Genomic DNA, 25504 nt, shown 5'->3' on the forward strand with positions numbered 1-25504 from the left:
TCCTGCCCCCACTCCCGCTGGTCCCATCCCAGGCTCAGAACGAAGGCCCCTTTCAGAAAGCCCCTTCTTTACTTCAGTTTGACTTTTTCCCTGTTGGGATGGGTTCCTTGTCCTAACCCAGTTGTACAGACGCTCACCGTCACTTAGGTCCCGCACTGAAGTTTAGGAAATGCTCCTTCATAAAGCTCCTCCCTCCCAAGTTCAAGGAGCCCCCTCCAGGCAGTCCTGCATGCAGAGTGCCCCCACCCTAAGCCAGAGTTCTACCGGGCACACCCGCTGATCACAGTTCAGTAAAACATAAACAAAAATAATGTCATGAGCAATGCCAATAGCTCTAACTTTAACAATGCCGAGACCGTTGCATTGTAAATGCTTGTCTTCTCTGTCTCAGAGAATCCACCACCAAAACTGCTCTCAACTCACTCTCAAGGACCAGCATTTACCACTTGCAAACAGTGAATTCCTGGTCCTTAAGTCCCCCACAGAGAGGAACCTAAGGACCAGAGTGTTAACCCAGCAAGGGTCAGAGGGATCAGTATCTGCATACCAAAGTGTGAAGAAAAAAAAAAGAGGCAAGAGCCACAGTAGCAAAGGTAGTAATCTTAGAGGTGGGCAAGCTACTGAAAGATCAAGCCAGGCTCGAGCTTGTACCCTAGCTCTATCTCTGCTCGAGGTCCTGTTGTAAACTGGAGCCCATAACGAGGCAAGCTTTCATGTGGCTTCTGCCTGCCACCCTCACTCTACCCAGGATGTGTTGATACAGTGTCGGCTCATCATCCTGTGATTCTGGGCAAATCACTTAATCTCCCCGTGCCTATAAAAAGCATGAATGTGACCTTGTGGGATGTAACTTGTGCTCGGGTCGAGTTTACACTATATACAAACTGCAGAAAATTTACAAAGAGGTCAAAATAAAGCTGAACATTAAGGAACGACAAATGGATACGTAGTTAGTAACGGATTTCTACAAAGTGATACCAGAAAACCTGGATAATTCGTGGCTTCCCTGTTTATAATGTGTGACTTTAAGCAAATATTTTATTTCACTAAAACATATTTTTCTTCATTATCGCATATGAAAGCACTGTTGAAATATGTGAGTCCAAAAGACCAACTTTACAAAGATCTATTGCGTTTGATTTAATAAACAACAGTGTTGCTCTGTAATAAAATCGGGCCATCAGGTTTACATGACAATTGGCTTGCCTTCTTAGTTCACTAATGGTTTGTATTTAAAACCTATCACTTTTAATAAGTACTTCTCAGTGCAGTGCTATAATGTGATGTATTAAGTCAAAGCTTCCACGTATTAAATACAATTTTTTCAGTTTTGAAGAGACTTTCACATATTTTAAATGATGTGTTTGCTGTACATAGGTCGTGTGTATCGGCTCTAAGAGCCAAGTCAGAGCCTTGGCTTGGCTCTGGCCTGGCTCTTCCTGTTAATTTGTTGGCTTGCCCACCTCTAATTAATTTCAGAAGCAGGATACCGGCATCTCTCATCCACCCCCCCCACCCGCCCCCCCAACCGCCAGTCACGATTAGCAGGCCAGGCAGAGAGTGGAATGTCTTGTAAGCAGCAGGCCTTGGAAAGTCGAACTGCAGAGTAAGCTAACAATAACAGAGATTGAGTTACCCACAACAGACAGTACTTACAGCCCAAACTTGCCTGTTGGCCATCTAACAAGAAGTAGACAAAGGTAGTGAGTTAGGGATACCCCCTTAATACCCCACGGTGAATATTCCAAAAGACCGAATTACACAAAAGAATGGATGAATAAATTCTGAAATGGATTTGCCCCTCCTGTGAGCATGTCATGAGTTATCAAATGTGAATTAGATATACTTTACTCAGGGAACCCATAAACTGGGGGTCAAGGAGTAGCATATGAAACAGGGTAGTGTCACGAGGGGTGGAGCTTGAAAAGCAGCCAATCAACATATACATTTATTATTAAAAAATCTGCTTCAAAGAAATTGACAATAAGGACAAAGGTGACAGTAAATCTATCCTAGCTTACTTAATTGGTCATAAAGAGGCTGCATTTTCAAGTGTCCTACAGGGTTAAGACACTGCTGCAGAATGGTTTGTGAACCAGCAGGTTTGAGGAGATTACAATAGCAGAAAGACACATCCCCCGTGATTATGCGACTTCGGTGGCAAATTATGCAACTAAAAAAAGCACAAATATGCAGCCCAAAACTGCCAAATTCGAGGTGTTTTTGAAGTAGGAAGAAAATGTGCTGGTCATAAAAATACTACATGGCCTGTGCTCTGTCACTGGAGACTTTGCTACGTTACAACCTGTAACCTTGCAGTGTCTCCACTAGCACAGCTCCTGGAACCAAAGGGTGTCTGGCACCACAGATAGCAGAAAGTTTCATTTGCAATATGCCCTCTGACAACTTACTTTCTTGGGGGGTTGGTGGAGCAAAAGGGCGTGAGTCAGGCCAGTTGCACAGAAGAGGGTTCTATGCATTTCAAAGGCAGGCGGCACCGGAAGTTAACACCTTTGCTGCCTGCTAGCCTGTTGCTCACCCTCCTTTTACTGGCTCAAAATCAGTAAAGAAAAGGTTAGTTTATTTTCCTCCAATTCTGCGGGCACGTTTGTTAAAATTGCAGGATTTTTAAAAAGTGGAAATTTTGCAATGTTTTGCAGATCGCAAGAGTGTGATATCCTGGGGGTTCTGGTAAGAGAATTCTAGTGGTTAACACAGTTCTTGGGGAGTAGTGTTTTGTCTAGACACGGATGTGACTCAAAAGTAGCATAGAGAGTTAAGGTTACTGTGACAGCTACAAAGCACATCGTGCAACATGCAGGTCACAGATTATATTTTATGGAGACAGGGCCGGCTCTACGATCGGTGCTACCGCACCGGGCGCTGACTTCGGGTGGGCATCGTGTTTGCAAGTATTTTATGGTTTTAAAAGCACCTGCTGTGGAGTTCCTGGCCTCCAGAAATTGTCAAGCAGCAATATAAATGTCAAGATAACTCTGGTGATTAATTTTCTTACTAAAGAGAGATCGGGGGTGGTAAGATAGCGTAGAGGGTTAATATGCCTGCTGTAAACAACATGTACCATTCAGATCATAAAGTGCATATAATGTACATTGGACAGTGGGTTACTGCTTTTGCCTGAGAGATCATTTTGTTACATGCGTTTATACCTTATAATCCTAGCATAGAACAGTGAGCTATTAAACTGTACAGTCTACCAGTATGGGTGAGGGGTGATGCCTACACTTTGCAGTCCTCTGTCGTATATAACATTTCCTATGCAATAATTTACACACCTATGATTGTTCATGTGTAGTGTGTGTGTGATATAAAGTGCATGGCGGTAGCACTATAAAATTCATTAAAAGCATCTGAGAGAGAGTGTGTATGGAGACTTGAGGGGCATTGTTAAAGGGTGGCAGTGATGGTTATCCCTGACAGAGGTTTTCATAGGGGGGTGCCAACAAACACTGTCGCACTGGGCTCCACGAACGCTAAAGCCGGCCCTGTATGGAGATAGGTAACTGGGCTACTGATTATGACACTTAGATCAAGTTCTTAGTTCCAGTTCATAAGTTGCAGTCCTTCTAACATATAACAGTTATCTATTTCTTAGCATCTAGAAGCTTCATACAAACTGTAAAGCATAGGTTTAGATCCTTATTGTTTTCTTTCTCAATCTGTTGTTATTCTAAGTTTGCAAAGAGGGGTTAATTTAGGAAGCAATACAGTCTTTTTAGTGCAGGCAATCACTGCGCTGTGTTGTATATCGGGACATTGCGTTTCTACGGCCCATTCACTCTTAACATATAATGTCTACAAGTATGGACAATATGATTCCTACACCGCATAACCCTCATCTTCTACATATAGGGCTGAACAAAGTCAAAAACCTGCACCCAAGTCACAGTTTTTCTAAGGTACTTGTGAAGTGATAACCTGTGTACCTTTGCTTTCTTGGCATCTAGGTGTTAGGCTCCAGTTGGCTCCCGACCAACATGATAATTGAACAAAAGAAGGTCTGGGCCTGGTTGGAAGAAAACATAAAAAAGCTCCCTCACTGCTTGTAGGTTGCTGGTCTGAACAATATGATAACAGGTGTGCGCAGGCGATTTATGTCCCGGTGTCTGAAAAAGAAACAGGACAAATTCACCATGGGAAGACCATCTGGCCGAGCAAGCAATAGCTGCTGTTACTCGGTTCCGACGGGTTGCCCTCCACTTTCCAACGCTGGAATAATAAACTTAAGTAAATTCAACTCAAACAGATGGCTCCCTTTCATAAATGCTTGCAAACTGTCAAGGTATGTGGATGTTGGCGGTGTGAGCAGAGTAACCGGAGTGCTTGGTTTTATTATATCCCTCTCGTCCCGCCACCCTCGTTACTTTCCCGCACTCACTTGGCCCCCGCAGCCTCGAAGAGCTCAGCCCACGCTTCCGGGTCGAAGAACTCTGCGGTGAAGCCGGGTGCGAAGTCGGCGTACGTCGCACCTGGGGCATAGTTTTTGTTCATGAAGTTTACGTAATCCTTTTTGTGCTCGCCTTCCCAGTGCCACCAAAACCATTCGGAGCCGTAAGAAGGTACCGAGAAGACTCCCCAGTGCAGAAATATCCCGAACTTGGCCTCATCGTACCAGTCAGGCAACGGGCGCGCGTCCAGTGAATCCCAATCAGGGGTGTACCGAGCGCAAAGTGCTGGGGTGGCAAGCAAGAAGAGCACATGAAAAATCAGAGACATCTTCAGCGCGACTGACAAGCAGGGCAATGGGCAGTGTAAGATACAGCACAGCGTTTCCACCACACTGCGCACGCGCCTGTCAGATGTCTAACTGTGAGCAAGGAACTACGGTTGCTGCTAGGCAACGCTTTTTACTTCCGCCACACAGACCACTACGCACGCGCTAACGCCGGTCGCGAGGCATTTTCAGTAAAGGCTATTGCTTCACCGCCGTAACCTCACAAACCTTTAGCATGACACAAATCAGCATGTACACCAATGGCAAACTCCGGGCAATAGACGTAAAAAAGGGACTAATACTACAGGAATGGTTTCCAGTTTCCTAGAGTTTCATGAACGTGTAATGACCTATCCAACATGGCTGCTTTTACAGCGCTCAGCTGAGTTTAATGCTCAAACACGTCTTCTAGTTTATTTCCAAGGCAAATATGGCTGCGGTGTTGCAAGATCTGCACAAGATGTCAACGCTGAGCAGAGGTCAGAGCGTTATATCTGCCCTATTAATGGGCCGAGGTGGTTTTTCCAAGGCTGTGGCACAGGGAATACGGCCGGTAAGTTCTCTTGCCGACTTTCGGTTTTTGATTACAAAGCGTTACCGATGGAACAGTTTCCGGTCTGCCATTAGAGTTTGTACAATTTTCAGATTAATAACCCGAACATTTGTATACGATTTGCCATTCCGAAAGAGCCAAGATCAAGTAGATGTGAGAGAATTGGCAAAACATTTCCGGTGTTTATTTACATACATGCCGACATTTTAGAATAGGAAAGTGGGAGGTATTTAACATTATTGAGAGAATGTGTTCCCCCTTCTCTCTCCCCCCTTAATTTCTATTGAAGCAGAGGTAATTTCAAGTGGGGGACAGCCAAAATAAAGCAATTTCTGGCTTAAAAAATCTAGTCTCCTGCCTGAATTGGCACATACATAGCTGCCAATGTTTCAAATAGCTGTCTGACTTTTTCATAAATTCAGTGTAATTTTATGGCAAGACCGGAGGCTCATATTATGCTTTCCAATTCTACAGCAGGAGCGGAGGCGAGGATTATGCATAACTTTCCTCACTTTTATTACACAGCAAGTTAGAAGACACAAGAAAAAAACATAAGACCACAACTCCCATGAGGCTCGGGAGTAACCATGGCCACCAGTAGTCCAATCATAAGTAATGATGCAGTCCATAAACAGTTGCAGCCCCCGTAGTCCTTCCTCTTTCTTCACTGCTGGCCCGTCAGTTAAGTCCCTTCTCTCCTTACTGTGGCTTTGGGTCTTGGCTTGATGGGCTCTGTTTAGTTTTCAGGGACACTGTATTACCTCTACGTCCCTCGTCCTCGACCCAGTCATCACTAATGAGGTATTCCACAAGACAGGAAACAAAACAGGAAACGCTTTTTAGGCTCCACCCACCCTCCCGTCATGGGCTATAAGAACCTAGCCAACCAAAAGCACATCCTGTTTTGTTTCCTGTCGGTGGACCTGACGGGGACGCTGGGGTGGGTGCCGGGCACTTACCTGCTTCATGTTGCTGTTGTCCTGTGGTCTCCTCCTCTGCTGGGCTTTGGGGGCGCTGCTGGACCTCCGTGGGACTTCTTGAGTCAGGCTGCTGGGCTTCCTGGACTCTTCAGGTTCCTGGTTGCTGATCCTGCTGGGCTGTGTCGGCTTCCTCTGGTTCCTGCTCCTGCTGCTCCGGATTTGACTCCAGGTTTGTTGTCCAGGGCGGGTCCTTTGTTGAGCGCCTTGGGCCCGCCTTCTGTTTCGAGCGCCCGGGATGGGGTCCGGGCGCTCGTGTATTTCCTGAGCCGGCTTCTGTTGGGCGCCCGGGTTGGCTCCGGGCGCTCGTGTTCTCTTTGGCCCGCTTTTGGTTGCCAGCGCCCGGGATGGGGTCCGAGCGCTCGTTCGGTCTTGCGCACGCCTTCTGTTACGAGCGCCCGGGATGGGGTCTGGACGCTTGTGCTTTCTGGACCCGCCTTTCGTATTGAGCGCCTGGGATGGGGTCCGGGCGCTCGGTGTTCTTCCAGGCTTGTTTTTAGTTGGAGCGCCCGGGTTGGGGTCCGGGCGCTCGCTGTTCCTGGGTCCGGGTTCCCTTTTCTTTGGCGGTGTTCGTGGCGCCGGGTGGGCTCCGGTTGAGTTGCTGGCCTGTTCTGCCTTCGGCGGCCGGACACAGCGTTGTTTTCTATTCTCCTGTACTAGCCACGCCCCCTTTGCCTCTCTTTCGGTTCTGCTGGGTGCTGGGGGGGCGGGGTTTGTCTTGGTTCGTTTTTCTTCAAAAGGAAGGGGTTGGTCCTTTCTCAACTTCTATACTGCCGTGTTGGTCTTGCCTTAGATTACTGCTCCTGGTTTGCTGCTGTTTCTAATGGGGAAACATCATAGAAAGCGGAGGCATGTGTCTCCTGTGTCCTCCTCTTCTTCTTCTCCTCCGGATAGTGGGGATCCTGCGCCTGCGGTGAAGCGTCCCAGGTTGGATGAGGACCGGTTGAAGCTTCTGATTCTGAAGACTTTGTCTGACATTAAATCCTCCAAACACTCAGCTGCCGGTCGTTCTGGTGGGGGTGTGGCCCTTTATTCTGACATTTCATCTTCTGGGTCTTCTGATGATGCTTCTTTGAGTGCAGTGGATCTTAAGGGGAAGTATGTCTCCAGGGAGCTGTTGCCGGACCTGCTTTCTCATGTTCGTGAGAACATGGGGTTTCCGGATGACGCTGTGGCCAGTACTTCGTCGGATGCTGTTCTGCCGCAGTTTCGGAAGCCTGTTGCGACTTCACTTCCTATTCATCCGTTTGTGATGGATGTGCTCTTGAATGAGTGGAAGGACCCTGATCATATTATGTTGCTGCGCTTCATGTCAAAGCTTTACCCGTTGCAGGGCATGGAGGAATCTTTTCCTGAGTCTGTGCAGGTGGACTCCATTGTTGCTAGTTTGGTTGGCCGTCCTTCCATGGCTGATGATAACATTCTTCGCGATGGGGTGGATAAGAAGATTGACTCTGCTTTGCGTAAATCCTATGCTGGTTCTCACCTTGCCATACGTTCTGGTATCTACGGTGCTTATGTGGCTCAATCACTCCTGACTGACTTTAAGACTTTGTTTTCAACTATGCAGGAGGGTGGCTGCTGTCCTGATTTGCTGCAATCTATGGAGCGTCAGGCTGAATTCCTTTCGGATATTGCTTTTAATTCTGTGCGTGCTTCTGCTCTGTCTTGTGGTTCCTCTATCGCTGCCCGTAGGAATCTGCTGTTGAAGGGTTGGAATACTGATGCCGCCCAGAGGTCCATGGCCTTGCGTTTGCCCTTCACCGGCCCTCGTCTCTTTGGGGACGCTCTTGAAGATAGACTGCATAAAGTGTTCAAGGAGCGCAAGCATTCTTTTTCCTTCCGGAGGCAGCCTTCCCGTAAGGATTTTTCTTCTTCTCAGGCCAAGACTTTCGCCAGCCTTCCAGGTTTCAGCAGTCTTCCTTTAAAGGTTCCAGGGGTTCTGGACGTGGTTTCCCTCGGAAGTTTCAGAAGAAGACTCCTCGTGAGGCAGGACCTAGGCCGCAGCGTTCCTGACTATGCCTCTCCGGTCCTGGGTCCCGCTGGTGTGGCGCCCGTGGTTGGTGGGAGATTGAGGCTGTTCCTTCCAGCTTGGCGTCTGTCGACCTCGGATCTGTGGGTACTGGATGTCCTGGACCGGGGGTATCTGATCGAGTTCCTGTCCCGTCCTCCTCCTTCGGGTGTGGTGCGGACTCCGACTCCCTTGTGCCGTTCCCGTCGTCAGTCCTTACGGGACGGTGTTCGGGCCCTGTTTTTGAAGAACGCTATTGTTCCCGTTCCAAGATTGGAGTGGGGTCTGGGGACCTATTCGGTTGTTTTCCTGGTTCCGAAAGTCACAGGAGGGTTTCGGATTGTCATCAATCTCCGGAGTCTGAACCTATTTGTGAAGAAGATCCCGTTCAAGATGGAGACTTTGCAGCGAGTGGTTCCCCTGATTCAAGCGGGTTGGGTGTTTACTACTCTGGATCTCCAGGACGCCTACCTTCATGTGCCGGTGGCCCGGGATGATCAGATGTACCTGCGTTTCTGCCTGGAGGGTCATCATTGGCAGTTCTGTGTCCTTCCGTTTAGTCTCCGGTCCGCTCCTCGGGTGTTCACCAAGGTGGTTGCTCCATTGGTGGCCCTTCTTCACCTCCGGGGGGTGTCTGTGTTCCCCTACCTGGACGATTGGCTGCTCCAGGCTCCTTCCCCGGAGGTCATGGATCAGCACCTTTCATTGACCATCCTTACGCTAGAGCGTCATGGTTTTCTGGTGAACTTTCCAAAGTGCCAGCTTCTTCCTGCGACTCGCCGGACTTTCATTGGGGCCATCTTTGACTCCGTCCTGGGCAAGGTGTTCCTGCCGGATTCCCGGATTCGGCGTCTTCAGTCCCTGTTGCAAAACCTGTTGTCTCAGGCTGCGGCCCCCCTTCTTCGGTGGCTCGAGGTTCAGGGTCATATGGCCGCTACTGTCTTCACGGTGCCGTGGGCCAGGGTTCATCTTCGGCCTCTGCTGTGGCATGTTCAGCGTTGGGTGCCGTTTCCGGTTCAGGACTATGCTCTGTCCGTACCTGTGTCCTTGGGGGTGGTGTCGGATCTCCAGTGGTGGCTGGATTCCGCGAATCTCTCGAAGGGGATGTGGATTCACCTGCCGCCTCCTTTGGTGTTGGCGACGGATGCCAGTGCGGCCGGTTGGGGGGCCACGCTGGGGCAGTGGTCTGTTCAGGCTCGCTGGCTCCGGATGGAGTCCCGTCGCTCGTCCAATTGGAGGGAACTGTCTGCTGTGGCCAGGGCTCTTCGTTTCTTCCGCCCCCGTCTGCTGGGGTGCAATGTCCTGGTGAGGTCGGACAACACCGTGACTGTGGCTTACATCAACCACCAGGGCAGTACTCGCAGCCCTTCCTTGAATTTGGTGGCCTGTGCGATTGCAGGTTGGGCGGAGTGTCATCTTCTGGCTCTCTCTGCTCAGCATATCCGGGGGGTGGACAATGTGGTGGTGGACGCCTTGAGTCGCAAGTTTCCATCTTCCCTCTCCCCCAGGGTGTTCCGGTTGATCTGTCGGAGGTTCGGGGCTCCCCTGCTGGACTTGTTTGCCTCCCGGGCGGATGCACAACTCCCCCTGTTTTGTTCTCGGGACCCGGAGTTGGGTGCTTGGGGGGTGGAGGCGTTGTCTCTTCGGTGGCCCCCTTGGTTGCTGTACGCCTTCCCCCCCCCCCCCCCCCCTTCCCCCTGATTCCTGCCTTCTTGCTGAAGGTCCAGAGGTTGGGTGCCCAGGTGGTGGCGGTCTTACCTCACTGGCCGCGGAGGTCCTGGTTCCCGTTGTTGTTGAGCCTGGCGGTGGGCCCTCCTTGGATTCTGCCCCGTTATCCGTCTCCCCTGAGGTCCCCCTCCCCTTCTCTCCTGGTCCCTCTCACCTTGGCGGTTTGGAGGTTGAACGGTTGTCGCTTGGGGTCCGGGGTTTGCCTGATCACCTCATCACTGTGATGCAGGGGTCCCGTAGGGGTTCCACTTTGTCCTCCTACTCTAAGCATTGGGCTTCTTTCTCCTCCTGGTGTGCGGGGCTTGGTCTCTCTCCTGTCCTATCGCTTGCATTCTCCAGTTTTTCTTGGATGGGTTTCGGAAGAATTACGCTTTATCTACTCTGAGGGGGCAGTGGGCTGCTCTTCGGGCTTTCCGGGATCCTGCTTCTCTTCCTTCTGCGGATGGTTTGTTGGTTTCCCGTTTGTTCCGGAGTTTCTCTCTGTCCTCTCCTTCTTCGCGCTCTCCGGTTCCTCCTTGGGATCTCTCTTTGGTCTTGGGTGCTCTGCAGTCTGCTCCTTTTGAGCCCTTGGAGTCGGTGGACCTTAAGTTCCTCTCTTTTAAGGTGGCATTTTTGGTTGCTGTGACTTCTGCCAGGCGGTTGGGTGAACTCACTGCTTTACGTTGTTCTCCTCCCTTTTTGCGTTTCTTGGATGACGCAGTGGTCCTTTCTTTGGATCCTGGTTTTGTTCCCAAGATTCGTTCTCGATTTCATTGCTCTCAGGAGTTGATTCTTCCTTCTTTCTGTCCTTCTCCTTCTTCACCTGCTGAGTTGTTAACTTCACTCTTTGGATGTGCGGCGTGCTTTATCCCTTTATGTTGCACGGTCTGCGGGGTTCCGTTCTTCGGACTCCCTTTTTGTGACTTTTGGTTTGGCTGGTCGGGGTAAGGCTGCGTCTCGGCTTACTCTTGGTCGCTGGATCAAGTCTGTTATTTCTTTGGCTTATCAGGGATCTGGTTTGCCTTGCCCTTCTGGTGTTCAGGCCCGTTCCACTAGGGGTGTTTCTGCTTCCTGGGCTCCTTTTCATGGGGTTTCCTTTGATGAAATCTGTCGGGCTGGTACGTGGGCCTCTGAGTCTACTTTTGTGAGGCACTATCGCTTGAATTGTGCTTTGTCTGACCGGACCAATTTTGGTAGTGGTGTGTTGCGTGCTGTGGAGGTTGTTCCGCCTCCCTGATTCTGTGTTTTTCATTAAAATGTTTTTTTGCTGCACGCCTCTTTGTGTTCGGTCTCTGTTTTCTGTGTGGTTTGCCAAAGGCCTGTTGCTGGGGGTGCTTTGGTATGCCTCATTAGTGATGACTAGGTCGAGGACGAGGGACGTAGAGGTAATGCTATGATTACTTACCGGTAATCCCCATTACTCTTAGTCCTACTCGTCCTCGACCCAGTCATACTTCCCGCCCACCCTCCCTGTTCAGGCCTTTGTTGCTTGGTATGTCAGGATGTGCTTTTGGTTGGCTAGGTTCTTATAGCCCCTGATGGGAGGGTGGGTGGAGCCTAAAAAGCGTTTCCTGTTTTGTTTCCTGTCTTGTGGAATACCTCATTAGTGATGACTGGGTCGAGGACGAGTAGGACTAAGAGTAATGGGGATTACCGGTAAGTAATCATAGCATTAATTGATTCTGACTTGTTGTTGCTTGTGGGTGAGGGGAAAAAGATCATCATCTCTTACTAGTCATGTAATAAGCATGTATCCTTCTTGTACTGGTTCTGGCCCAAAAACGGGGAGAGGCCCCTATCCCCCTAATATTAAGTAGGATTTTGTAGGTGTATCTGGGCCAAGGTTTAAGTTTTAAGTTAATTAGGATGAAATATCCAAATCAATGCAGATAGATCCGATGATATTAATCATATATTCGTATCTCCGGTCTCGGCTAATGCCAGATTCGGTGAGTTTCTGCGGCAATTACGACCTGAGCCGCAGAAACTCACCGAATCTGGCATTCGCCGAGACCGGAGAATCTTGGGTTAACAAACCCATTCCTTTCATAGATACCCCATTACGTGATTACCCGCCCTGAGGAAGCCCTAGGCCTGATGGCCGGTTAGGGGGCGAAACACGTGTTGGCTGTGCCATCTCTTTTCCTTTCCTACCTGACGAATAAAGCACGAATATATGATTAATATCATCGGATCTATCTGCATTGATTTGGATATTTCATCCTAATTAACTTAAAACTTAAACCTTGGCCCAGATACACCTACAAAATCATGATTCTGACTTGTTGTAGTTATTTTTACAGCTGGTGATTCTTCTGCTGTCAGTTGCGCGGTAGGCTTCGGCCCGAGCGCGTTCTTTTTCGATACGGAGCGGGTCCACTAGGTGGCGCTGTTTCGCACCTTTAGCGAAACGCTCCGTTCTCGGCGCCGGTGTTAGCGCCGTTTGTGAGGCATCGGCCTCGGAGTTTTTGGAGCGATCGCTCATACCCGGATCCTTGCCCCCTCGCCTGACACCGCTTTAGCAGTAGGACTGACGGGCTTAGCCCTTTTTGTAAGCATTTAAGTGCTGTCTCCTACGCGTTGTAGTCCTCACCGGGGGGTGTCAGCTCCTGGACACCGGCGAGGGGGAAGGGCCCCCCTTAACTAATTTGGGGCATTTTGTCTGGTGTCCTCACCTCTTATTGAGATGAATGCTCAGAGAGAGCATGATTATACCCCATCTTTGTCCTCTGAGGAGGACTGGCTCTCCCAGGCGCGCAGACCTGCAGAGATGGACAGGCTCCTCTCTTCGGCCATCGCCCAGGCGCTTGCCCCTTTTCAGGAAAGTGTTGACCGTTTGTCCGCCCATGTGTTCAAGGACACAGGAATACTGGGGGACGGGGGAGCCGGGCCTAGCGGTGTGACTACTACTCACCCGCGCAAGGCCCACAAGCGTGACGCGGGGAACCTTGAGGGCTTCAGTCGTCTGGCGGAAGTCTTTCAGAAGAGTGCGCGCACGCTTCGTGATGCACCCTACCGGGAGGAGGTCTTACCCATGGAAACCGGCGACGATGGCGCCACGGATTACGACCCTGAGGAGGGGTTTCTCGAATTGGGGGAGGTGGAATGCGGGGATGATGGGGATTCCTCGGATGGGTACCAGGAGCACGACAGGTCTTGGCGCCCTCAGTCTTCTGCCTCGTCTGTAGGAGAAGGGGAGGGTCCCTCGACTGATATGTTTAATACCCTATGCATCTACAGGCCCGGTCCACGGAATGGGTCCCGGACAAAAAGGTAGCCGATTACGTGGCTGACAAGATTCGGCAACCGCTCAATAAGGAGGTTAGGGCCCGACTCCGGTCCGAATGTCCCAGACCGTCTCTCCCCAACGGAGTCACTCGGACCCCCGAGATTGACCCCAGATTGTGTAAATGTTTTCTAAGTATATGAAGGATCCCAAGAAAGGGATAGATAGATAGATCATGGCGGGCTTGCCAAGACAAGCTCTTAGATGTAGTGGGACCGCTGACTACGGCTATAGAGTTAGCGGAGAGGTCCCGAGATTCTGGGGTACCTCTGCCTGCAGAAGAGGTGGCGGGTTGGGCGCAGCACGCTATGTGCCTCCTGGGCAATGCGAATTGCGCCCTCTCGGCCGAGCGCCGCTGTTCTCTGTTGCTGAAGATTGACCCCAAGCTGGGGGAGCTCTCTTCCTCGGAAGCAGGTCCGATAGCCCAGGGTTCCCTATTTGGCGATCCATTCGTCAAGGAGTTAGGGAGGTTTGTGGCTACTTTTTCGGCCCTTTACAAAGCGCAGGCCTCTATGAGGAAGATTTTTCCGTGGAAGGTTTTCGGTGGGGCCGGAAGAGGCAGGGGTCGCTCCTCCGGCCGACAATCGAATCAAGGCCCTAATAGAGCCCAAGCCAAACGCAACAATGGATGGCAGGACGGTCGCCAAGGGACCTTCTACCCCTCCCGGGGCAGCAGAGGAAAGAACAGCCGAGGCTGGGGAGGCGCCCACAACAACGCCGGTGGATACAACGGTAAGCGTGGCTTTGTTAGCCCTGGTTCGGTTGGGTTGGGGAGAATCGCCCTGTTCTATCACAAGTGGGCAGAGATTACTTCCGACCCTTGGGTACTGGAAACGGTCAGAGGATTTCACATAGAGTTCTACGGAACGCCAGTTCAAGGTGTCAGGCCCCGTCCTATGGTGTTTTCTTCATAGGACGAGTCTCTTATAGACCAAGAGGTTCAAGAGCTTTTGTCCAAAGGGGCGATCGGCCCTTCAGAACTCCATCCCACGGGGTTCTTGAGCAACATCTTCCTGGTAGAAAAAAAGGACAAGGGTTACCGACCTGTCCTCAATCTCAGGGACTTCAACGAGTGGCTAGTATATCGCCACTTCAAAATGGAGGGGATACATCTTCTCAGAGACCTTTTGTTGCAGGACGATTGTCTGGTGCGTCTGGACCTCAAGGACGCCTACCTCTCGGTCCCCATTTTTCCCCCACAGCGCAGGTTCCTCCAGTTTCAGTGGAAGGTATGCGTTTTCGAGTTTCTGACTCTTCCCTTTGACCTGTCTTCGGCTCCGTGGTGCTTTACGAAGCTCCTCAAGCCGGTGATGGAGCATCTCCGGACTCTGGGCATTCGTTTGATCATTTATTTGGATGACATCCTGATAATGGATCAGTCCAGGTCGCATCTACTATCCCACTTACAGATTGTAATCTCTCTCCTTCAGAGCTTGGGGTTTACCATCAACCGGGAAAAGTCGGACTTAGTTCCGCGGCAGAGCATGACCTTTCTGGGGTTCAGAATAGATTCCAGGACGGCGACCCTACATCTCCCGGAGCAGAAGATTGGGAAGATCAAGAAAGAGTTGAAGAAGGTCCTCCGGAGGGACAGGATCTCCTTGCGGCAACTGGCCAGGATTGTTGGCCTGTTATCTTCCTCGATTCAGGCCATCTTTCCGGGGCCCCTGCACTGCCGTGCACTACAGAGACTGAAGGCGTCCCATCTACGGAGGGGCCTTACCTACTCCCAGTTGATCTATCTGAATCAGGAATCCAGAGAGGAACTCCAGTGGTGGATAGACCACATGGAGGCGTGGAATGGCAGAGCGATCTTTGGGTCGCAGCCGGATATGGTGATAGAGTCGGACGCCAGTCGCCTCGGATGGGGAGCCCGATGCGGCTCGACCTCCGTAGGGGGCAGGTGGACGGAGGAGGAGCTTTCCCTTCATATCAACTGTCCGGAACTCCTGGCGGGGTCCTTTGCTCTTCGGTCCTTCACGAAGGACAAGGTATCTTATTGTGTGCTCCTCCGGATGGACAACACAACGGCGGTGCAATACATCAACCGCTTGGGTGGCACGCGGTCCAGGGTTCTGGTGGAGCTAGCCAAAGACTTCTGGCATTACTGCCTTCAGCGCCAGATTTCGGTGACGGCCGAGTACCTCCCGGGAACTCAGAACTCGGTGGCGGACTGGAACTCCAGGCACTTCCGGGATGCCAGCGATTGGAGACTGGATGCGGCATTCTTCAAATCACTGATGGCCTCCTGGGGTCCCTGCCAGGTGGATCTCTTCGCTTCCAGATGGAATGCCCAGCTTCCCAGATACTTCAGCTGGAAACCGGATCCCGGGGCGGAGGCGGTGGACGCTTTTCTCCAGGACTGGTCATCGATACAGGCTTATGCCTTTCCACCATTCTTGTTCATTCAGAGAGTGGCGGCTAAGGTACGGCGGCAGAGGGCATCCTTGATCCTGATAACCCCGATTTGGCGCATTCAAGCGTGGTTCCCTTCTCTACTAGAGCTGAGCTGGGACCTTCCGATACGTCTACCGTTCTTCGACGAGGTCTTGTTGGACCCCCTGGGCAATCCTCATCCCCTGGTACTTCAGGACCATCTTCATCTTATGGCGTGGAGGACTTCAGGCGACGATGGTCGGACGGAGCTCTTTCGCGAGAGACTGAATTCCTCATCCAGCAAGCATGGGCCCCGGGGACCATCAAGAGGTACAGATCAGCTTGGAGGCGATGGGTACGTTGGTGTATGGAGAAGCACCTGGATCCCGTGGGCTCCAGCGTTTCGGATGTCATCAACTTCTTAACTGAACTTTTTAGGGAAGGGCTCGCTTATTGCACCATTAACTCCTTTAGATCCGCCATTTCGGCAGGCCATGTTCCCATTGATAACAATCCTGTGGGGGAACACCCCTGGGTGTGTAAGCTCCTGAAGGGCATTAGGATTTCTCGCCCCCCTGAGCCTCGTTATGCAGGCCTCTGGGATGTCAATCTGGTCCTGCGTTTGCTGATGTCCTGGCAAGACAATCAGTATCTATCTAGAAAGGAAATCTCAGCGAAACTGGCAATGTTGTTATGCCTTATTTCGTGCCAAAGGGCATTAGATGTCCGAGCTCTGGCTCTCACACCACGGATTTTTACCCCGGAAGGGGTTACTTTCAACATATCGAGGAGAACCAAGACGAGTACAAGGTCAGTAACTTATCCTGCTTTTCCAGATTCCCCGAAGTTGTGTGTGGTTAGGTGCCTGAAGGCCTATGAGGATATGACATTGGAGGTACGGCCTCCGGGTGAACGGCAACTTCTGACTGCCATTAAGAAAACGTTCAAGGCGGTGTCTTCCCCGACCATTGCAAGATGGGTCAGGTGGATTATGACTGAGGCTGGTATTGACACTAGTGAATTTGGCGCACACTCTACCAGGGGAGCAATGGCTTCCAAGGCCATTCAGGTAGGAGGTAGATTGAAGGACATTATGAATGCGGCGGATTGGTCTTCAGATTCAACTTTTAGCAAGTTCTACTTTAAACCAATCCATGAGGCGGCCGCATTGGTGGTAAGTAGGCTTTGAACATGCATAATCCTCGCCTCCGCTCCTGCTGTAGAATGAGAAATTTCCTAGTTAGCACGAAGGAAAGTTTCAATTCTATTTGCGCGCGTCAGCGGTGTCTTTCGACGCGTGGCGGCCATTTCCTGCTCTCCATTGCGTTGTGTGGTTTCAGCTTGCTGGTTCGCTTCTGGTCTCTCCCCTCAGCGTTAGCTTTGTGGTTCCCGCCCCTGGGAGGGGTTTTGTTTTGCCGGTCAGGTTATTCCGGTTCTTTTCACACGCCCACTGGGCAGGGCCTTTTCCTTTTTCACTTTTAACCCCTTAATGCCTGTTTTTTTCTTACTGCTTTATCCATGGAGCTTAATAGCTCTCAAAGCTCCGATTTTAATAATGAGTAAGGGGAGGCATTCAAAAAAGATTTGAATTATTTTATCAATGATTCTGTGGAGCATGCAGTGGAGGCTTCTATGAAGCGTTTTTCCAAAACTATGGAAAACTCTCTCCTGTCACTAATGTCCAAAACTTTGGCCCAATCTGCGGGGAATAGCAGAAAAAGAAAACTTGTACCGTCCAGCTTAAAAAATATGACTGTTTCTGCGTCACATGGTTTGGAAGAGGTTTCCTCTCGCAAGGTTGAGGACTCTGTGCCTCCCAGGCCTCCTGTTAAGGAGTGGTTATCTATGTCTTTTACCAAATGTAAAGAAAAATCTAAACATGCTGAGGTACCTGAGAAATTGGTAATTTCTCATATTTTGGACACGGGCGACGATTTGGGTGACGCTGATGATGCTTTTGATGTTTTGGATGCCAATGAACCTTGTCCTCCTTAAAAATGAAGGTCTGACCCTTTTTCATTTGAACCTATTCTGGATGCAGATGGTACCCCTATGTTTGACCCCTCTACTATCCGCCATCCGTATTCCACCGAATGGTTTCCTCTTTCCCATGTTGGCGAATATATTTCTGCCAGGATGCGTCTACCTCTGGATAAATCTGTTCGTTCGAAATTAAAATCTGAGTGTCCCAAACCTTCTCTTCCTTCTAATGTTTCCTCTACCCCTACCATTGACCAGCCTCTACTGACCTTCTTTTCCAAGTTTGGAAAAGATCCACGCAAGGGTGTGGACAAGGCTTGGTCTACTTGCCAAGACAAACTCTTGGATGTGATTGGTCCTCTGGCCCATATTTTTCATCTGGCTGAGTCCGCCCGTTTGGACGGCACTGAACTTGACCCGCAGGAAGTTTCTCTTTGGGTACAGCGGTCCTTTTGTCTTTTGGGCAACGCCAATTCGGCCATCACCCATGAATGCCGGAAAGGCCTCTTGATCAAATTAGCTAATTTGGCCTCTTTGGACCCCGGTGTCAAAGCTGATGGTCTCCTTTTTGGAGATTCTCTTGTAAAGGACCCAAGTAAATTTGTTTCGACATTTGCATCCATTGACAAGGCCCAGCAGTCGATAAAAAAAGGTTTTCTCTCCACGTGTTTTTGGAAGGGCCGGCAGAGGCAGGGGTCGCTTTGCCGGCCGTTCCTCCCACAATCAAGGCTCTAGGGGTTCCTTCAATTCCAACACCACCTACCAGCAGTTCAAGCCTCAGTTCTATCCCCAAAGGGGCAGAGGTTTCCGTGGCCGTGGCCAGAAAAACTTCAGAAACAACTTCCAACAAGGTAAGCCTTTCAATTCCTCCAGTGGGGGGTCGTCTAAAGTTCTTTCTTGCAAAATGGCAGTCTCTGACTCAAGATCCTTGGGTCCTTAATTCCGTCCAAGGCTATCTTATAGAGTTCTACGCTCCTCCTTTCCAGACAGTTTTCCCCCATCCTCTCGCCTTCACAAGCGAAATGACCGCTCACATCTCTTCAGAGGTTCAGTCTTTACTCCAAAAACGCGCCATTCAGGTGGCACCTTTAGACCCTTTGGGTTTTTTAAGCTCCATCTTTCTAGTTCAAAAGAAAAACAAGAAGATGCGTCCGGTCATAAATCTCAAATGGTTCAATCAGTTTGTGGTCTATCGCCACTTCAAAATGGAGATCATCATCCATCTCCGCTATTCTCTTTGATTGAACGACTGAATGGTCAGAATAGACCTTCAGGACGCCTATCTCACGGTTCCTATCCACCATTCTCACAGGAAATTTCTTCAATTTCAATGGTTGGGAGTCTCATACCACTTTTGCTCTCTCCCATTCGGCCTGTCTGCAGCCCCATGGTGTTTCACCAAGATCATGAAACCCGTGGTGACTTACTTGAGATCCCTAGGGATTCGTTTGATCATTTATCTCGACGACCTCCTTTTAATGCATCAGGACAAAATAACTCTTCTGTCTCACTTAAGGATTACTCGGTCTCTTCTTTCCAAATTGGGTTTTCTCCTAAACCCTGAGAAGTCTATGCTGGTTCCTTCCCAAAACATCGACTTCCTAGGTTTTCTAGTGGATTCCTCCACCGCTTCCCTTCACCTTCCCCAAGCAAAGGTTGCCACCATCAAGTCGGAAATTTCCCAAGTTCTCAGACACAACGTACTTTCTCTCAGATCTCTTGCAGGGGTTGTAGGCCTGTTATCTGCCTCTATCCAGGCTATCTTTCCCGGCCCTCTCCACTATCGGGCTCTTCAGCGCTTAAAGATTCGTCATCTGTGTCGAGGCCTGGCTTACTCCAACTTCATTTTGTTAGACCAAGACTCCCGTTCAGAACTACAATGGTGGATAGACCATTTAGACGCCTGGAACGGCAGAACAATTTTCGCCTCAGTCCCAGATCTTGTGTTAGAGTCCGATGCAAGCTTGACAGGTTGGGGCGCCCGGTGTAGCGACTGGAGGTACATGGTCTCCAGAGGAGTCGAGATTGCACATAAATTGTTTGCCATCAGAAGCCTCGCCAAAAACAGGGTGCGTTGCTCTATCCTTCTCCGTATGGACAATGTTTCTGCGGTGCGCTACATCAACCATCTCGGTGGCACCAGGTCCAAACCCCTCGCGGAGTTAGCAAAATGTCTTTGGGAGTTCTGTCTCCTCAACAAGATCTCGGTCAAGGCGGAGTACCTTCCGGGCAAACTCAATTCCATAGCGGACTGGCACTCTCGCTACCTTCGCGATTCCAGCGATTGGAAGCTTCTTCCATCCGTCTTTCACTCTCTTTATCAAAAGTGGGGCCCTTTACATATCGATCTCTCGTCTCAATTCTCAACTTCCTCAGTTGGCGGCCGAATCCTTCGGCTCTCGGGACAGACGCTTTTCTCCAGGACTGGGCTTCTCACCTCCATTATGCCTTTCCTCCTTTTCTCATGATCAGCAGGGTGCTAGCTCATGCAGCTCTGCAACGAGCGTCCTTGATTCTAGTAGCCCCTTTCTGGCAATCCCAGGTCTGGTTCCCATCTCTTGTGGAAATGGCGATGGATTTCCCGGTACTCCTTCCCTCATTCAACGATCTTCTCTTGAACCCCTCGGGTCTTCCTCATCCTCGAATTCTAGACAACTCTCTGACTCTGTCCGCCTGGATGATCATAGGTCTTTCCCATCTGTCGACGGCTTTTCGCAAGAGGCTTCTCTCTTCATCAGTAGGGCCTGGGCCCCAGGAACGACTAAAGCTTACAAGTCAGCTTGGTCTTTATGGGCAAGCTGGTGTCTGGGAAAATTGTCGAACCCTTTTCAGCGTCTTTAACTTGCGATGTCAACTTCTTAGCTTCTGAGGCCAGCTCAGGTAAGTCTTACAGGACTGTCAACCTCTACCAATCGGCTATTTCTCTCAACCATTCGCCTATTGATGGAAAGCCAGTTGGTGAACACCCCCTTATTTGTCGACTTCTCAAGGGTGTTAAGTTTTCCAAACCTCCGTTATCTAAATACTCTCGTCTGTGGGACGTGAATCTGGTTCTTAAGCTCTTTCTCGTTTGGCCGGATAATACCGCTCTTTCCTTAAAGATGCTTTCTGCTAAACTTACCATGCTCTTATGACTGGTTTCCATCAAACGTGTTTCCAATGTCAAAGCCATGGATGTATCCTCTTGTCAATTCACTCCTTCTGGTGTGTTGTTTCATATTAATAAACATACAAAAACTAATTTAAATTCAGTTTTTTATCCTTATTTTCCTGACCAACCTAAACTGTGTGTAGGTTTATGCCTCAAAGTTTATGAACAACGTACTTTTTTTTTTTTATTAAACAATTTTTATTATCAAAAAACAAAATGTCGGCACATTACATGAATCATCACTTTGAATTTAATACCCACACATTGTGATCAGCGCTTTATATTCCATACATTTCCCACACGTTATCAAACTCTGCAGACCCTCCGGCCCCAGCCCACAGCCCCCGGGGCACTTTACTAGGGGAGGGCGTCAGGACAGAGACAACATAAACTTGTTTGGGCTGTGTACGGTAAATTTCTACTCTGGAGTGGGTGATGCCACAACCTCAGCCGCCAATGGGTCCAACCTCCTCAACCGCTCGCGCTGCAGCTCTATCGCAGGGGAGACACAAATCCCACCTCGGTATCTGTTCCACTTGCCCCACCGGTGGTCCCACTTCCCAGGGCAGCCCCGCCCCTTGTATACCGTTTTTTCAGCGATCATAGCAGCGTCCATATTTGCCCATTCTTGTACCAACGGGGCCCCATCGACCCCCCCACTTCTGTGCAATGTTGCGTTTTGCGATAGCAAAGCCCATTGTAGCCCATGCCTGTTCTGCCAGGGAGTGGTCAGTTTCCGGCCATATATTTAGCAGGTAGAGCTGGGGGGACTTCCGTAGCGATTTATCGCACGCTCTCGACATTTGACGAGTGACTGCATCCCAATAGTGTTGTATGTGTGGGCATTCCCATATGATGTGGAAAAAGGTACCAACTAGATTACAATGGCGCAGGCAGAGCGTGTCCGGATGTCTACCCAGCCGGTGCAAGAGTTTGGCGTCAAAGTAGACTCTATGGAGGATCTTCAGCTGGACCAGCCGGAGCCGCATGGGAATAGCTACTTCCCTAGGTGAGGCCAATGCGTCACGCCAATCTTCCTCCTCCAGGATGCCCAGGTCCATTTCCCACCCCCCTTTTAGCTTCTGCATAGGATCAGGGCGGTTATTAATACGTTTTTTGTACGTGAATGAGATGGCCTTGCGGTCCATGGGGTCCAGTAGCAACATATCTTCCAGGGGGGATGAGTCTTGAAAAATGGTTCCACTCGGTATCGCTGTCGAAATGGCGTGCCTAATTTGAAGGTACCGAAATGCCTCCAAGGGCGCAAGCTGGAATTTGTTCTGGAGTTAACCAAAGGAAGCCATCCTCCCCGCCACCCACACATCCCCAACCGTGGAAATACCTATTGTGTCCCATTTATCAAACCCGGGGCATTGACTGAGTCGACCCAGCCTATCCGGTTCCAAAGTGGTGTCGCCTTAGTCATGCGATTGGACCACCCCATTTGTCGTGTAGCTTTATGCCAGGTCTCCACCGTGCGTGCAGTGGGGCCAGTTAGCTGCAGTTTGCGGGGACTCGTGTACAGCGCCCTATTGTAACCACCTTTCCCCATGAGCCAGTGATCAGTTCGGAAGCTGGGGTCATCATATCGGCCAAACACCCAGCAGTTAATGGCGACTAATTGGGAGGCCTGATAGTAGAGTCGTAAATTTGGCAACCCTATTCCCCCATCGTACCAACCCATCGGGAGCTTGGATAATGAGATGCGTGGGGCTCTGTCTTCCCATAGGAGGCCCCGGAGAACACCGTCAATCTGGGCGAAGTAGGACTCAGGAATACGTGTCGGGGCGTTTTGTAATGCATATAAAAAGCGCGGCAGAGCTAACATCTTGAACAGGGACGCCCGTCCCAGGAGTGTGAGGGGGGAGTGATCTCCAATGAAGGGCATCAGACTTAAGACGTTGGAGAGGCCCAACTAAATTGTGTTCATGGAAGAGATCAGCATCGGGGGTGACGAATACACCCAGATAGCGGAAGCCGCATCTCGCGACCGTTATCTCATAGCCCCTCGGGCTGGCAGGAGGAGCAGCCCGCAACGCGAACATTTGGGACTTAGACCAATTTATACTGTAGCCCTAATGAGAAACAAAGATATGAAAAATATGTAGCTCCCGCCTTATCGACCGCGCGGGGGATGCCAGATACAGCAGGATATCATCGGCGTATAAGGAAATGCGGTCCTCGTGGTCCGCCGTTCACCTAAGCCCACGAATCTCCGGATCCCCCCCTGACCCAAACCGCCAAGCTTTTTGTGCCAGCTCCCGGTTGGAGGACATTCTGAGATCAGCAGATTGGTCTAATGATAACGTTTTTCGTATTTTTTATTGCAAGCCTGTCATTTCTGCAGTTTCTTCTGTTATTAATATGCTTTGAACAACCATAATATGAGCCTCCGGTCTTGCCATAAAATGTAGATTTTCCCTATAAGTTATGACGGAAAGTCTTAATTTTATTAAAGACACGGAGGCGAGTATTATCCCACCGCAACACTTCTAACTTGTATTTGTTTCCCTCCCTTTAGGAACTCTAGCCTTACCACCGGCTTCCTCATGATTTACCTCGATGTCCTCATCAGAATGATTCTCATCTTGGCGTTCCATTTGGTCCGACTGTTCCTGCTGCTGCTGACGTCGCCAGGACCTCGTTGTTGGACTTTGGTCAAGATTTGTTTACCTGGACTTTGACTTTATGCATTGTTTTTGCTATTGTTCCACTCTTTTTGAACTCTCCTTAACTTGCTCGCCGAAGAAAAGAGGGCTGTTCGCAGTCTGACCCTTCATTATACCGTAGACTGCCCGTTCATTGGTTGACTCGGTTTGTTTCCTGTTGGCCAGTCTCGCGCTTGGCCTGTTGGGAACTGTAGTTTGTATTCTTTATCTTGGCTGCTATACCTATAAAGCAAGAATTGGAAAGCATAATACTCGCCTCCGTGTCTTTAATAAAAATTAAGACTTTCCGTCATAACTTAGGAAAATCTACATTATGAGTGACATTCAACGATTATGAGTGACACTTTCTCAGGAGCAAAAATCAAGCAATGAAGATGAGGGAAACTGAAAAACGTCCTAGTTAGCATGAAGGAAAGTTTCAATTCTATTAAGGACGCAGAGGCGAGGATTATGCATTGCTTTCTTCACTTTTTATTAACAGCACGTTCAAAGATGAAGTAAAAAACACTGTAACAGTACCACAACTCACATGAACCACAGGGAGTAACCATGGCCACCAGTAATCAAATCCGTGAACAGTCTGTGAGTCTATATAATCCAGATCATGCCTTAGTCCTTCCTCTTCTTCACTGAAGGAAGTTAATCACACTGGACTTCATTCCGTATTCAAATCTGATCCTAAGGCGGTATGGAAAGCACGTTAATAATCTACCACATAACTTATCGTCTACCACTAGTGGCATAACCCGTCAAGAGTGAGCAATTATTAGGAGGAGAAAATATGATATGACAAACCTTACAAGTCTGATACATTAGGTGCTCTAATACCACCGTTATATTTTAATTTACACATCATGCCTGTCTGTCAAATTGAAAACAGTCTTTCTAGAACCACAATACATTACACAATGCTGATATCGAATATACCCAAAGTACTTCCCTGTTACTCACAGGATCTTCCAGAATAAATGTATAGATAAACCAAAAGGTCCCCCCCCCCCTCCTGGGGAGGGTGGCATAGAGATATCATGCTAGGGCGGAATAATCCTACCTCTGCGTTCTTAATATATTTTAAACTTTCCTCCATGCTAACTAGGAAATGTTTCATTCTATGTCAGGACAGGAGGCGAGGATTATGCATTTTTAAAGCTTACTTACCACCAGTGCGGCTGCGTCATAGATTTGTTTAAAGTAGGTACTTTTGAAAGTGGAATCAGAGGACCAATCTGCCACATTCATGATATCTTCAAGTCTACCACCTACCTGGACAGCCTTTGGAAGCCATAGCACCCCTAGTTGAATGAACCCCAAACTCACTGGTATTGATGCTGTTATAACTCATCTCACCCACCTGGCAATGGTCGGAGAGGAGACGGCCTTAAAAGGTTTTTTAATGGCAATCAACAACTGCTGTACCCCTGGAGGTCGAACCTCCATTGTCATGTCTTTGTAGGCCTTCAGGCACCTGACCACACACAACTTAGGGGCCTCTGGGAAAGCCGGATAGGATACCGACCTGGTACTCGTCTTCGTTCTCCTTGAAATGTTGAAAGTAACCCCCTCCGTGGTGGAAATTCTAACAAACCGGTCTAATGCCCGCAGATCAGAGGTTCCCTTGCAAGAGATGAGGCAGAGCAACATTGCCAGTATTGCTGATGTTTTCTTCCTAGAAAGGTATTGGTTGTCCTGCCAGGATGACAACAAGCATAGGGCCAAGTTGGCATCCCAAAGACCCGCGTAGCAGGGCTAGGGGGGATGGGAAATCCTAATACCCTTGAGGAGTTTACTTACCCAGGGGTGTTCGCCTAACGGGACATTATTTAACGGGGTATGTCCCTCAGAAATAGCCGATGATGAAGGAGTTGATGGTACAATATGCCAGACCCTACTGGAAAAGTTCTTCCTAAAAGTTTACCATGCTGGTAACATTGGTGCCCACGGGATCTAAGTGTCTCTCCACACACCAACGAACCCATCCCTCTAAGCCGATCTATACCGCTTGGTGGTCCCTGCAACCCATGCCTTCTGTATAAGGAACTCAGCTCCCAGCATAAGTCTG

General features: G+C 49.6%; 2 protein-coding genes across 2 annotated transcripts in view; one reads left to right on the forward strand and one right to left on the reverse strand.

Annotated features, from left to right (window-relative positions):
- Positions 1-4973, reverse strand: part of FUCA1 (alpha-L-fucosidase 1) — a 170985-nt gene extending 166012 nt beyond the window's left edge. Inside the window, exon 1 of the mRNA XM_085648309.1 lies at positions 4400-4973. Coding sequence (XP_085504435.1) covers positions 4400-4737 — 338 coding nt within the window. The 5' untranslated portion in view covers positions 4738-4973. The remainder of the gene's footprint in view (positions 1-4399) is intronic.
- Positions 4974-5051: 78 nt separating this feature from the next.
- HMGCL (3-hydroxy-3-methylglutaryl-CoA lyase) overlaps positions 5052-25504 on the forward strand; it is a 211548-nt gene continuing 191095 nt past the window's right edge. Inside the window, exon 1 of the mRNA XM_085648310.1 lies at positions 5052-5288. Within this exon, the coding sequence (XP_085504436.1) occupies positions 5166-5288 (123 nt within the window). The 5' untranslated portion in view covers positions 5052-5165. The remainder of the gene's footprint in view (positions 5289-25504) is intronic.

The sequence above is a fragment of the Triturus cristatus genome, chromosome 3_2 (assembly GCF_964204655.1).
Source record: "Triturus cristatus chromosome 3_2, aTriCri1.1, whole genome shotgun sequence".
Lineage (NCBI taxonomy): Eukaryota > Metazoa > Chordata > Amphibia > Caudata > Salamandridae > Triturus > Triturus cristatus.